Below are 14,330 nucleotides of genomic sequence, written 5' to 3' on the forward strand. Positions count from 1 at the left end.
AGAGTGACATACATATTCCAAAACGTTTCTATTTTTTTAACCATATTCAAACAAATGTTTCTTTTTTAAGTATTCTCTCTGGTAAGTCCCATCATCTATTTTCTTAGTTTCCACTTTGGTCTTTTTCTTTCTCCCAGTGTCTTTCTTAATCAATGTATTTTGCTGAATCAAAAAGTTTTTCCATATGTTTGTAAATGTTGCTGTAGATATAAAAAGTAAATCAGGAGAAGTGTCTTTGTACGGGACTTCTGCCTTTCCATGTTTGTTGAAAATCTTTTTCTTTTTCTTTCTCTTCGCTTCTCTTATCATTTCCTTTCTCTCCAATGTTCCTGACATCTCTACAGTCCATTTTATCCGATTTGTTTTCTTGTCCTCAGATTTATTTTGTAGTCTTAAGGGATAAGTTGTTTTTTCCAATTCTTGTGAAATTTTTCCACTAGAATTAAATCATGTTTCCTTGTTTTGTTAAGTTCCATCTTTAAGTCTCTGTTCTCAATTCTATATCCATTTATCTGTTTTATTTGCTCCTTCTCTGTTGTTGTTTTCTGGGATTTTTTTTGTTATAGAGTTAACTTGGAAATAGATTGATTTATATTTTCAAAGTTGTTTTGGATTTCTTTGTGGTTTAAAGTCATTGTTGTTTGAATTAGTTGCAGTATACTATGTATCTCCTCCTGTGACGTATTTATGTTTTTTTGATATGTTCTTTCTACATGTCTCTGATCCATGATGGCCAAGAATTTGAGTTTTCCTCTTCCTTTCTTTTCTCTGTAAATAGCTTTAGAGTCCCAATTAGATAGATATTTGTAATCCAAATAGTTCAAAGAAGATTTTTTTCCTGAAATTTATAATTCTCTCTGTCTACAGCCCAGATTATTGTCTTTTTTTTGTCACAGCTGTTCTTTGTTGTTAAAGCTTTGAAGGTCACAGACACAGATTAGCTTTTCCCAGATTTTGCCAAGTCTTATATTAAAGTCATAGCTGTCATAGTCTTCATCTGCCACTAGTGTCACCAACTATTTGTTTTTCAATTTCCAAAATGAACAATTATCTTTGAAATGAGAGTCTTAACCATTAAAACAATTTTAGTTTAACCAGATTTAAGTTTTAAGTTTCAGGTTTTATATTTATTTTACTTCCACATATTTTGATCCTCCATAAAACACCGCTTCCGTTAGTATAACGGTGGGGCGGAAATCCCCCTCTTCCCTTTCGGAGGTATTTTGCTTCTTGGGGATCTTTTCCAGGAAATTAAATGTAAAATAGAAAAGAGAAGATCAAATTCCTCACCCAGTTTCAAGCACGCTGTTCACAGTTGTGCTTGTTAGTGCTTTTGGACTTCGGTTGCAAGTAGTTTTGGCTGGTTGATGCAATACGGCCAGCCTTTCTCCGGTCGGGTTAGAAGGCTTTCCCCAAGTCAAACGGAATGGCCGCCGCCGTTCCAGAATCACTGGAGCACCCTTCTTTCTTCGTCGCCTCTCCGGGGCGACTTAGACCCATTTAGGGTTCCCTGGCAGGGTGAAATTAGCCGTGGGGGTGCAGAGAATCTTCAAGCCCATGACTGATCACTACTGTGCAAAACCGGAAGTCTCTGGAATTTGATCCTGATGGTGCTCAAGGTTGACTCAGCCTTCCATCCTTTCAAGGTCAGTAAAATGAAATTGTTGGGAGTGATATGCAAATACTGTAAACAGTCCAGAGAATGCTGTAAAGTGCTATGAGGCAGTATATAAGCCTTAATGCTATTGGTCATTAAGCAAAACAATTGCTAGGTAAACCCATGACTATGCTTACAATCTTAATTCAGCTTTCTTTTGCTTTAGAGATCTGTGAGGTTGTAAATTCAAGGACTGGTTGCAAAGTTACTTCTTCATCACTGTCATAACTGCATATACTCACTAAACAAGATAGTCACTAAAAAGGACTATCTGTATAAGAGCAAGTAGGCACACAATGGGGAATGCACATCAAAAGGAATGCACTGGCACCATCTGCCTAGCATACTATGATGCAAGCTGTTAGCAAAAAGGGGAGGCAAAAAGTTCTTTACTGTGAAACTGACTAGATCAGGGGGGTCAAACTGCTGGCCCTCGGGCCAGATGCGTCATGCCGAAACCACACCCATCCCAGCTCCTGCAATGGAGAAAAAGTCGCAATATATCATGACACGTCACGTGACATTGCGAGTTTGACACCCCTGGACTAGAATCTTATCAATTTCAGATTGCAGCTACACCCCAGCCAGAAGGTTCTAATCAAGTAATTAAGATCATAGAGCTGAGCTTGTTAACCTGCAATTAGTATTTTTCAGGGGACTGCTGGGCTGGGGAGAAAACCAGCTCAGGAAAAGATAGCTTGTTTAGACAATCTTGCCACTGTGGAAGGGAGGATGAAGAGAAAAAAATAGATCAGGCACAGGACAACAGGTACTGACTGTAATGGCAAACACATGACTTGAGAGGCACTGCAATGCAGGCATTGGTTGCAACATTACTTTTTCATCACTATTATAACTTCAAATGGTCACTGTCCAAGACAGTCACTAAATGATGACTACCTGTACTAGTTTGCTTGATCAGAAAGAAATTTAGTTTATTTGTATGTGATTAATCCTGAGCTAGGAAGATAGCAAAGTGTTATTTCTCACCATGAATTTTTCTGGAGCACCAACTGGAATTTTACAATAAAATGAGCAGCTTGCTATTGACTAGGCCTGTAAGACAAAGACCAAAATTCTGAGCTGAGCCAGCTGTAATGGAAGAATCTGTTTTGGTTGTTGTAATTCCTCATTATACTGCCAGAATTTATTGGGAGTTGTTTGCCATTTAACCTTCTTTGGCTCCTATTGCCCCAATGAATTTAGATGGCAGGTCTACCACAGAGGGAAAGCCTAGAGAAGCAGTGTAGCTGATATAAATAGCCACTTAGATAATGTAGTCTGAAGTTCAAAGCATTGATTTTAGTCTAATCCAAAGGAATAGTGAAGAAGAGATGATCCTGAGTCATCCTGACAGCCTCATACTTGATTTATGACATGGAACCTTCAGAAAAGAAGGAGTTGAAACCAAAACCAAGGGCAGACTGTCTGCAGATCATAGCTCTCTTCCGGCTGTCCTCCAATTGTGCTGCCAGAAAACTGCATCTTGCCCAAGCAGCTTCAGTTGCCTCTTGCTGTTCCTCAGTGGATTAGATTCCAGCAGTTAATCAACTTTAGTTGTGTTTGTTTAAAGTATACTGTTTATCCCCAGCTTTACTCCCACAGTTGGCCTAGTCACCACTGCCTCTTGCAAATTCTGGCCCAAAAGAGTTATCAAGTTCTCCTCATCCAAGAATTCATAGAGGGACTCATAATATTATTCCTCCTGTGAAAGTCCACCCGGTGTAATGAGAATCCTGAATTCAGGAGGCATGAAAACAATACATTCATCATTTCCAGCAATGTTATTTTGGATGAACTGGTTGTCTAAAGCTCTTCTCCTAAACCTGCCATTATCAATTCATGAGTAGATAGATATATCTACAGTGAATTGGGATTGGCTGTTGAAATGGCCATAACTCATTCATTAATACCAATATTTACATTCCTGGGAATCTATTTGCATATCAAATAGTAAGCACTTCTTATACATTCTGGTATTACTTCACCAATGAAGAAACCATGTAACAAAATTAAGGATTTATAATTGTGTGGTCTGAGTGTCAAAAGCCTATTTAAATAATATATTCAGTGTCTGGAGACAGGTAGGCAAGCCAATGACACACATAGGATCTCTAACTTGTAATTTCAGATTTCTACTTTTTTAACTTCTGAGTTTCAGCCAGCATAGCTAATGTGGGAATTATATCTGAAGGATATCAAGTTGTCTATATGATTTATTGTATATATGTGGGACTATGCATGAGTTTTTATGAGTTTCCTCTCTTTTTTCAAACAGAGGAAAGACTGATTTCCTTTATCTATATACCAGCTCATTTCACATCAACTTATGCAATGCAACTATCCAAATATCTGATGGAAAGCTATTCCATAGGGGTATAGCATTGGTGCCAATGCTAAGAACAGGATGATTTTGTTTCCCCTAGATGTTACACAGGAAAGGAACCATCAGCAAACCAGAGACATGTGTACTGGATACGTAGGATCTAATTGATGTAGATGGCCCTTAAGGGTCCCAGGGGCCAAGTTTCATAAGGTTTTAAAAATCAGATAGAAAGCCCAAAGCACTGGAGTTACGTGATCTGGAGAAAGTGGCTTTCACCTGCCAACAAGCAAGCTGCTGGATTTGGACTAACCACATCTTCCAAGTAGTTTTCAAAAGCAGCCTCATGTAGGGTGCATTGTAGTAATCTAAGCAGGAAGTAACTAACACACAAGCCTCAAGTGAACAAGGGAGAATCTGACTATACAAAGGACTAATAGTCATTTCTTCCATTTTGGCATCCTCTACTGCTTGGAGGTGAAGACTAGATCTAACGTGTGACAACTGATATGCATTGAACCAGATATTACCTCTGTGAAGCATTTAAAGCATCATTACCTGAATGTATTCTATCTGTTTTTTATTACCATGAAGCCACACAATATTGCATAGGAGGTCATGTGCAGTAGGTGGGGCAATTGTAGGGGGCAGTTTTCCAAGTTGATGTTTTCTTAACAGAATCATCTAAAAAAGAAGAATATTGTTATAATATAATATGTTAGTTAGTTCTTTAAATTCATATTATTAATAACCAATATGATATGATTTCTACATTCTTAGAGCTAAGACGTCTTGAGCAATATAATTCTGAGGTAAAATAGCTCTAAATCACATACTATACTTTTCTGATTAATGCAGAGGTCTTGCTAATCATATAATATATAATCATATGATATATAATTTCAAAAATTTCAAAAACAATTATGAGCTGCTGTTTTTTAAAGAGTACATATTATACTACTTCCCAAAAACACTAGTGAGAACTAAGGTGAGACACATTTTTACCTTTAAATGTCATTGTCTGAGAGTATATTTATGATGATGAGTATATATTTATGATGATCAAGTATATTTGTGATGTCCTTTGTGAATCTTTCAAAACTGTGGGATTTTGAGTAGAACAATAACAATAGAATTGGAAGGGACCTTTGAGGTTTTCTAGTCCAATCCCCTGCTCAGACAGAAAACCCTATACCATTTCAGATAAATGGCTGTCCAGTCTCTTCTTAAAAACTTCCAGTGTTGGAGCATTCACTGCTTCTGGAAGCAGGTTGTTCTACTGATTAATTGTTCTAACTGTCAGGAAATTTCTCCTTAATTCTAGGTTGCTTCTCTCTTTGGTTAGTTTCCATCCGCTGCTTCTTGACCTGCCTTGTGGCAACTCCGGAGATATTGGAACACTGCTATCATATCACCCCTAGTCCTTCTCTTCATTAAACTAGACATACCCAAATCCAGCAACCGTTCCTTATATGTTTTAGCCTCCAGTCCCCTAATCATCTTTGTTGCTTTTCTCTGTACTCTTTCTAGAGCAGGAGTGTCAAACTGCCAGCCTGTGGGCCGGATGCATCATCCAGAAGCCGCGCCCACCCTATTGCCGGCAATGGCAAAACCGTCCCGATACGTTCCACGACGTCATGTGATGTTGCGAGTTTGACATGTCTGTTCTAGAGTCTCAACATCTTTTTTACATCGTGGTGACCAAAACTGGATGCAGTATTCCAAGTGTGGCCTTACCAAGGCGTTGTAAAGTGGTATTAATACTTCACGTGATCTTGATTCTATCCCTGTTAATGCAGCCTAGCACTGTGTTGGCTTTTTTGGCAGCTGCAGCATACTGCTGGCTCATATTTATGTGATTGTCCACTAGGACTCCAAGATCCCTCTCATAGTTACTACTATTGAGCAAGGTACCACCTATACCAGGGGTGTCAAACTCGCAATGTCATGTGATGTGTTGCGATGTATCGTGACTTTTTTCCCATTGCCGGCAATGGGGTGGGCGCTGCTTTGCTATGATGCATCTGGCCCACAGGCCAGCAGTTTGACACCCCTGACCTATACTATACCGGTGCATTTGGTTTTTCTTGCCTAAATGTAGAACCTTACTTTTTTCACCATTGAATTTCATTTTGTTAGATAGTTCAAGTCTGTCAAGATCCTTGTGTATCTTAAGTCTATCTTGTGGAGTGTTGGCTATTCCTGACAGCTTGGTATCATCTGCAAATTTGATGAGTTCCCCATCTATCCCCTCATTCAAATCATTGATGAAGATGTTGAAGAGCACTGGGCCCAGAACAGAGCCCTGGGGCACCCCACTATACACTTCCCTCCATGTTGAGTATGGCCGGTCAGCCAGCTACGAATCCATCTGGTGGTGATGCTGTCTAATCCACATTTTTCTATCTTATCAAGTAGTAGGTTGTGGTCTACTTTATCAAATGCCTTACTGAAGTCCAAGTAAATTATATCCACAGCATTCTTCTGGTCTACAAATGTTGTCACCTGGTCAAAGAATGCAATAAGATTTGTCTGGCATGATCTGTTTTTGATAAACCCATGTTGGCTTTTGGTTATGATTTTGTTTGCTTCTAGATGTTTACTGATTCGTTTCTTGATTATCTTTTCCAGAATCTTCCCAGGTATTAAGGTCAGGCTGATAGGTCTGTAGTTTCCTGGATCCATTTCCCCCCCCCCTTTTTTTTGAAGATGGGAACTACATCAGCTCTTTTCCTGTCCTCTGGTTGTTCCCCAGTGCTCCAGGATCTTTGAAAGATATAGTTCAATGATTCTAAGATCACCTCTACTAGTTCCTTGAGAACCTTGGGGTGTAATCCATCTGGTCCTGGTGATTTGAACTCGTCTAAGGTGGACAGGTGCTCACTTACCATTTTCTTGCCTATCTTAACTTGTATTTCTAATCTATTTTTTACGATACTGTTTTTCATAGGTTGGACTGTTTTTTCTCTTTGTATAAACATGGATGCAAAAAAAAGGTTAAGTAGTTCTGCTTTCTCCCTGTTGCTTGTCACCTTCTTGCCACTTTCCCCAACTAATGGACCAATCATTTCCTTAACTTTTTTTCTTGTTTTTTACATGTTGTAAGAAGCTTTTTTTGTTGTTATTTTTTACTTTTGTTGCAAGCCTTAGTTCATTTTGAGCCTAAGCTTTCCTCACTTCATCTTTGCAGGCACGGGTTATTTGCTGATATTCTTCCTTAGTTATGTGCCCCTCTAGAAATATGCCCCCACTGTACATAAAGTTGGGTGTAGCTCCTCCCATCTCCTCAATTCCAATAACTGATTGAGTAAAGGAACTAGAAATGCATTTAATTAACTCTCAGTTTCTTCTTCATACAACCAAATTTGGTGATGGGGGAACCATTATATCATAATGTTCATTATGTGATAACAAATCTCCTGAGAGTGCAATTAAAATATTTTATAAAAATAATAAAATTAGGAAGCAGAAGCAGTGGTTACAGGCTGTAATTAGGCCCACATCAAAGAAAGGTAGAGAAATATCTTCAAGAAATGTTTAGGTCACAGAAAAGCAAAAAATTCTATTTGAGCACTGAACTCAGATTCCAGATAACAGTAGAATCAAGTTATATTTCCCTGCAAAATTTTGGCAGAAATCTGTGCAATAAGTGAATATGCAGCCGTTTAATGTTCTCAAAATTCTTTCAATGAAAATTTAGCCATATGAAAATATTGTTTAGTTTTACCTTCAACTTTCTATTTTTAAAACAGGAAATCCCAACATCCAAAATTTGTAAATATAATTTGATTTTTTTCTATAACAGAAATATATCGTGTTTCATGTATAATTTTGTTTGAATTACCTTATATAATTCATTTCCTTCATTTTTATCCACAATTCCTCCTGATATCATAAATTTAAGAGTTTCAAAAGCTGTATTTAGCACCGTCTGAACTGCTTGTCTGGTTTTCACAGCAATGACAATATCTGGATAGTCACGCTGCATTAATCCTAAAGTAAATAAAAATATTTTTCATACAAGAAATGATAAATGCCATTCAATGTGAAGGAAAACTGCTTAGGAGTAAATGCCCCCTCCCCAAGACTAGCAGCAACTGCAGCTATGGAGATATGCACAAATGGATCTTGAGAAATCATGCCTATAAGAAATCTCAGTTCTAGAATATTCTGAACAAGGTTCTGAATAAGTGCAGAATTCCATTCACATAATGTGCAAGATTACAAATATGTTAAAATAGCAAAACTTGTTAAATTATACTGAAGACAAAACAAAAATATAAAGTATTCTTTTCCCAAAACTGAAAAGTCTTTGCAAGAGGTCCTCATTGAATTAAATAAAAACCAACTAAAAGAAAAAGAAAAAAAACCCAACAGTTTTTTCTAATCCTATTAACTTTAACAAGACTTTAAATGAAAGACAATTTTCATTTTTGTCTTTGTTCTTCTCGTTTTTCCCCTCTTATTATAAAAGCAGTAAAAAATTGCTTTTATAATAACAAGCAACCCAGGGGCAATTTGTTCCTAAGACATTGAGTAAAAAGACATTTTTTTTCCTGCAAGAAACCATTTAATAACTTCTGGGATACCATTTCCCCGTTGACATCAAACTTAAAGCCCTCTCAGACTAGACTAGAAAAGCAAAGTGAACTCTCTCTCTGTGCTCCTCAGAAATAGATACATAAACAACTACTAATTTTTTTATAAAAGTGATTTCAGCCTGAAAAGAGAAATATAGCTAATTAGAAGTAGTCAAGTAATTTACTCAGATTACTCTCGTTTTCTTGTATGAAACAAAAGTCTTAGGAGGGAAGGATGTTCTCCTTTAGATAAAAAAAAACATACAATAAAAAAAATCCACTTTTTTCTTGGGCTGAACGTTTCATTATCATTGGATATATCTGCACAGTAAATCCAAGAATACTTATGAAGTATCCAGATACTACAGCTGCCCAAAGTGGTATCCACAGATAAAAATGCATCTATTTTATATTGCTTTGCAAATATATACAGGAAAGTTCAAGTGCTTCTTTATATAAATCTTCTCCATGAATGCACTATCCCTACCCACAGTTGAAGGGAAAAAAAGTGTCTCTGTATATAAAAAGCAATGATTTTTAGAACTGAAAACTGGCAGAAGATGAGATTTAAGAGCAGTGATTGTCCACTCTAAACATCAGCATAATTTAGCCCCTGGGTATTTTTTTAAAAAAACTTTTTATTGTTTTTTAAATAACAGAAAAAGAAAAAATAAAAGAAACAAAAAACAAAATTATGTGCATTATCAAGAAAATAATCACAAATGTGTAAAAATAAGGCTTTTTTTAACCTACACTATTTCATTATATTTTGTTCCTAATTTAGCTCCCCCTTTTTTAATATTGCTGATGTGATTAAATTTTATTGTGGCTTTAATAGTTAAGAAGTATTTGCCATCCAAAATAGTATTTCAATTATATAGAATGTTAGTAAGAATTAACTGTAAATATTAATCAGGGATATTTAATTGAATGTATTTCAGGTTCTTCTACAATGTATCAGCTGAGAGAATTCTGAGATGGACACTTATGCACCTTGAAATAAACTGTGGTTTATGTACTCATCCAGTGTGCAAATAAAGACTATGGAATTTAAGACATTGATGATTGCTTTAGTCATGCAGATAAATATTCTTTCCATTTCTTTTTTCTTTCTTTTAGGTGCTACTAAAGAAAATGCAACTGAACATTGCATTAATAATGGCAATCCAGGTAGTCCCCTGGTTGCTGTTGTAATTCCAAAATGCAGAGGTCATTAAGCAGAAAGTTTCAAGGAAAGGAACATGTGGTTCTGCAGGGGGGTGAGGGAGCCCTGGTAGGCCCAGAGCAGGCCACAAACAAGTTGGAGGAGGGGGTGCTGCATGTACATGCATGCATAGGGAAGAAGGACACAAGACAAAGGGAGGTGGGAAGGACAATTACGGAGTGACTTGCTACCTTCCCTGCTGGCTTCCTCATTGACTTTGCTTGTGGGAAACCAGCAGAAAAGTTCACAAATGGCAGTCACATGACTGTGGGACACTGCAATCATTGTAAGTATGAACTTGTTCCCAAGCACCCAAATTGAGTTCACATGACCCCAGGGTCCTGAAACAGCCAGAACTTCAAGGAATGTTTGTAATTACTCCTCATTCAGCACTGTTACAACTAAACAATCCCTGAACAGAAAAGCTAAGTTATGTGACTGCACAGATAACAACTTGAAGTATTGCAATCAAAATAAGCAATGTTTTCAATACAGGTAGTCCTCACCTTACAACCATTCATTTAATGGCCATTCAAAGTTACAATGGGACTGAAAAATGTGACTTAAGATCGTTTTTCACATGACTGTTGCAGCATCCTCATGGTCATGTAATCAGAATTCGGACGCTTGACAACTGACTAATATTTATGACAGTTGCAGTGTCCTGGGTCCATGTGCAGTGGTGGGATTCAGCCAGTTCGCACCACTTCGGCAGAACCGGTAGCTAATTTTTTGTTGCCCAGGCCCAGAATGGACTTCCGGAAGCGGCATCCACACAGAGAACCGATTGTTCACATATTTGAATCCTACCACTGTCCACGTGATCACCTTTTGTGACCTTCTGACAAGCGAAGTCAATGGGGAAGCCAGATTCACTTAACAGCTGTGTTACTAACTTAACAACTGCAGTGATTCACTGAATAACTTTGGCAAGACAAGTCATAAAATGGGGCAAAACTTACTTAACAACTGTCTTGCTTAACAACAGAAATTTTGGGCTCAGTATTTGTAAGTTGAGGACTATCTGTACTTAATGTGCAGTTTCATATGGGGCTGAGCAGGAAATAAAGTTATTGAAGCCAGAGCAAATGCAGAGGAAACCATGGAGCTTACTACTGTCTTTCTGATTGTCCTTGCTTGGAGTAGTTCTTTCGTGTGCATAGAAAGTGCTATTTTGGCTTTGTAAGAATCAACACTATAGAAATTAAAGTTTCATTAATAGCAATGAAAACAATATTAAATCATAATAATGATAATCTCTTTAAATTCATACCTAACTCTTTCATGGCTTCTTGTTTGTTATTTTCCAAAATTTTGCTAACTGCCTGTTAAAAAAGAATATGTAATTTATATTAATCAAATTATAAATAGCCGAGCAAGATTATTTTCAACAGTAGCACTCTTCCCAAAAGGAAACAAAACACAATGACTTATGACAGTTCCCCCCCCCCCATTTCTGTTTTTTTATTCCCCATGATGTTTTTCATGTATGGTATCTTTTACATTGTTAGTCACTATAATTATTTTTAAGATAAAGAATGCACTAAAGTGTTTAAACTAATTGTCTATAATGATCTATATCTTACTTTGTTCCATCTCAAAGATTAATAATATGATTGCAAATTAACTTTAAAACAGATTTCTTCTAGAAAATACACACACACAATTTCTGCTAGAACAACACATACACGTACACAGAGAACAAATAGTTTTGTGAAGATTATCAGGGGAAACAGAAAGGAAATTCATAATCATAAGAAAAGGGAATATTTCTAAGGCATAATCTCACTCTCCTAACTATTCATGTATTTGTGCTTAGTTTCCACAATGGGAATACCTATCCTTTTAAAGAAATGAATACAATTGGAAGATAAGCATTTTCTTGCCCCTAAACAGGAAATCCAAACATTACCTCTTTGATGGAAACCACAATCAGTCTGTAGAGTTTTTCAATAACCTAAATGAAACCAAACTGATTTTTAAAGGTTCAGTTCCATATTCTTGGTCTTTTTAACTTTTGGTTTATGTATTCATATATATTATGTTACAACAATGCATTATATAACAGTATTTTTGTGATCTAAATATATTTTCAAAATATGTTCTTATCATTTATAGGACATAAAGGAAGAATATCAAGACAAATACTTCTCTTTAAATGTAGGGCTATTTTACTCACAATATAAACTTTCTCATGGCCAGCAATCTGTCCAATTAAACATTTTATATCTTCTTCCCCTTGAACATATCCTTTGGCAATATCATAACGAAAAGTGAGTTGTTTATTTATTTGTTTATTCAACAAGAAAATAATTTTGGGTATCATTACCTGAAATAGATAACATACTAAAAATAGGTATTTTTTCTACACCCTTTCTGTGGTTTCTCTGTATTATCCTTTCCATCAAAGCTATTTCTTTGTTCACCTGTATACCTTATCTTACTCCCCCATAATAGATATATTTCTATAAATTTTCTTTCCAACATTACTTTATCTGCCTTCTTCACAGTAATACTAATTTCCTCATTTTGCCTATTCTTTCCTGATTTCCCTATTGCTTTCTTTGGATCTCCACAATTTTTCTAACTCCCCATAGTAGTGATGCTTGCTTTTCAAACCTACCTTCCTTATTTCTATGCCTTTCTATTTCTATATTTCTCTGTTGAGAAAAAAATAGTAATAAAACATAGAATACCCAAATAAAGACGGTGCTATCTGAACGTCATCAGTTAAATTTAATGAATGAGGAAAGGGAACTGTGCAGTAAATGCCTCTTCTGGGAACACTCTTGGTATCAAATTATATTGGGCATTTAAAGTCATAATTAGCACTTTGACTTATGCCTTGAATAACCATGAGTGAAGCTGATGAAATAACTGAAGCTGCATTTGACTTGCAACCACCCAATATAATTTTTCTTTATAAGGAATGCTATTGAGTCTCATATGACTTCCATGATCAGTCTTTGATTTTGCATTATCTTTTAACACCTGCTTGCTTTTAGGTCTGGGAGCTTGAGAATGTTTTCAGAAGGCTACAGAGTGATTATAAGAAAGGGCATTGGTGAATAAAGTTATGGAGCAAATTGGTTCTGATGAATGACTATGAAGAAAAATATGTGCACACACTTACATGAAGATGGAAAGAGCAGATTAGAAATTATTTAGAAGGGAATGTTCAAAGAGAGGCTCTGATAAATTTGCAGTATACAATGAGTTTGCCAAAAATATAAGTAGGTATTCCTAAAAAAGTTTTAAATATAAGGAAATGATTTAATGTAATAGAAACTGGATCCATTCGGCTTTGTGTTACTCAACCTGATAAGAATAGTGCTATCAGAGAAATAATTCCAGGAAATTCCTTGTAATCCAATGTATTTAATTAAAAGAAAAGCTTATAGAAAAATCTTGCCCCTTTTCCAATTTAGAAAAAAAATATCAGCCTATGACAGTGATGGCGAACCTTTTAGAGACCGAGTGCCCAAACTGCAACCCAAAACCCACATATGCATCGTCGGGTGCTGGGTGGGTGTGACCAATTGGGTGTGGCCCATTGGGTGGGCGTGGCTGCGGTGGTAACAGCAGACTGGGTGGGACTAAAAAGTTCAATCAATCAATTCCAACTTTGCAAGATCTTTTTTTTTCCTGCGAGAAGTTGAAATTGACTGATTGATTGAACCTTTTTTTTTTTGCACACGGCAGCGGAGGCCTAAAGCGAAAAGGTTTTATAAAACCCAGCTGAAGGCCTAGGACTGGGGCGATGGCGCACGTGCCCACAGAGAGGGCTCTGAGTGCCGCCTCTGGCACCCGTGCCATAGGTTCGCCACCACTGGCCTATGATTTTCTCTTTCTAGACAATTCTCTTCCACTATTCTCTTTCACTATTTGGAAATACCTACTATTAAGTGCAATAAAATAAATAAATAAATATTGAAGAGCAGACAGCTTTATGTAGCAGAACAAATGCATGGAAGATATTCTAAAATAAGGATTAAAACGTTTGTAAGATAGCATTCTTGACACTGGTACTTGGGTAAAGAATATAAAATACGCTTCTTTAGGAAATAACATGGAGACAGGAAAGTCAAAGTTAATTAAGTCTATTCATAGCAAAAGTATACAGTGCACCTTCTTCTACTATAGACAGATAGATAGTCAGGTAAATACTGAAAGACATAGATCAGTTTCAGATGAGAAATAGAATTGAAGTGAGACAAGAAGGAAATTATGAAAGACCTAAAAAGACCTAAAAATACTAATCTAGACAACAAGTCTTTGTATGTAGAGAAATGCAAACTAAATCTTTTAGACAAGGAGAAAAATATGCAGAATCCCTGTAATTACCTCTAAATCTATTGCTATTAGTCAGTAAATTTATATGTAGAGAAAAATAATACATGCAAAATAGAATTCCAATATTATCTGCCTGTAAGAAGAAAAACATCATTCAGCACATAAATGCAAGAGAAAGTAAAAAGAAAAATAAATTTCCAGATGTAGAAAATATTCTCTGAAGGAGATTCCTAAAGTAAAAATGTAATATATGAATGTGCTACTGGCTTTCAA

At 36.4% G+C, this 14,330-nt stretch overlaps 1 protein-coding gene across 1 annotated transcript in view; it reads right to left on the bottom strand.

Annotated features, from left to right (window-relative positions):
* Positions 1–14,330, bottom strand: part of SLC9C2 (solute carrier family 9 member C2 (putative)) — a 54,049-nt gene that overhangs the window by 13,368 nt on the left and 26,351 nt on the right. Inside the window, exons 10-13 of the mRNA XM_029283764.1 lie at positions 11,944–12,093; positions 11,038–11,089; positions 7,825–7,973; positions 4,539–4,664 (exon numbers count right to left, since the gene is read on the bottom strand). Coding sequence (XP_029139597.1) covers positions 4,539–4,664; positions 7,825–7,973; positions 11,038–11,089; positions 11,944–12,093 — 477 coding nt within the window. The remainder of the gene's footprint in view (positions 1–4,538; positions 4,665–7,824; positions 7,974–11,037; positions 11,090–11,943; positions 12,094–14,330) is intronic.

The sequence above is a fragment of the Protobothrops mucrosquamatus genome, unplaced genomic scaffold, assembly GCF_001527695.2.
Source record: "Protobothrops mucrosquamatus isolate PMUCROS unplaced genomic scaffold, P.Mucros_1.0 scaffold217, whole genome shotgun sequence".
NCBI classification, from domain to species: domain Eukaryota; kingdom Metazoa; phylum Chordata; class Lepidosauria; order Squamata; family Viperidae; genus Protobothrops; species Protobothrops mucrosquamatus.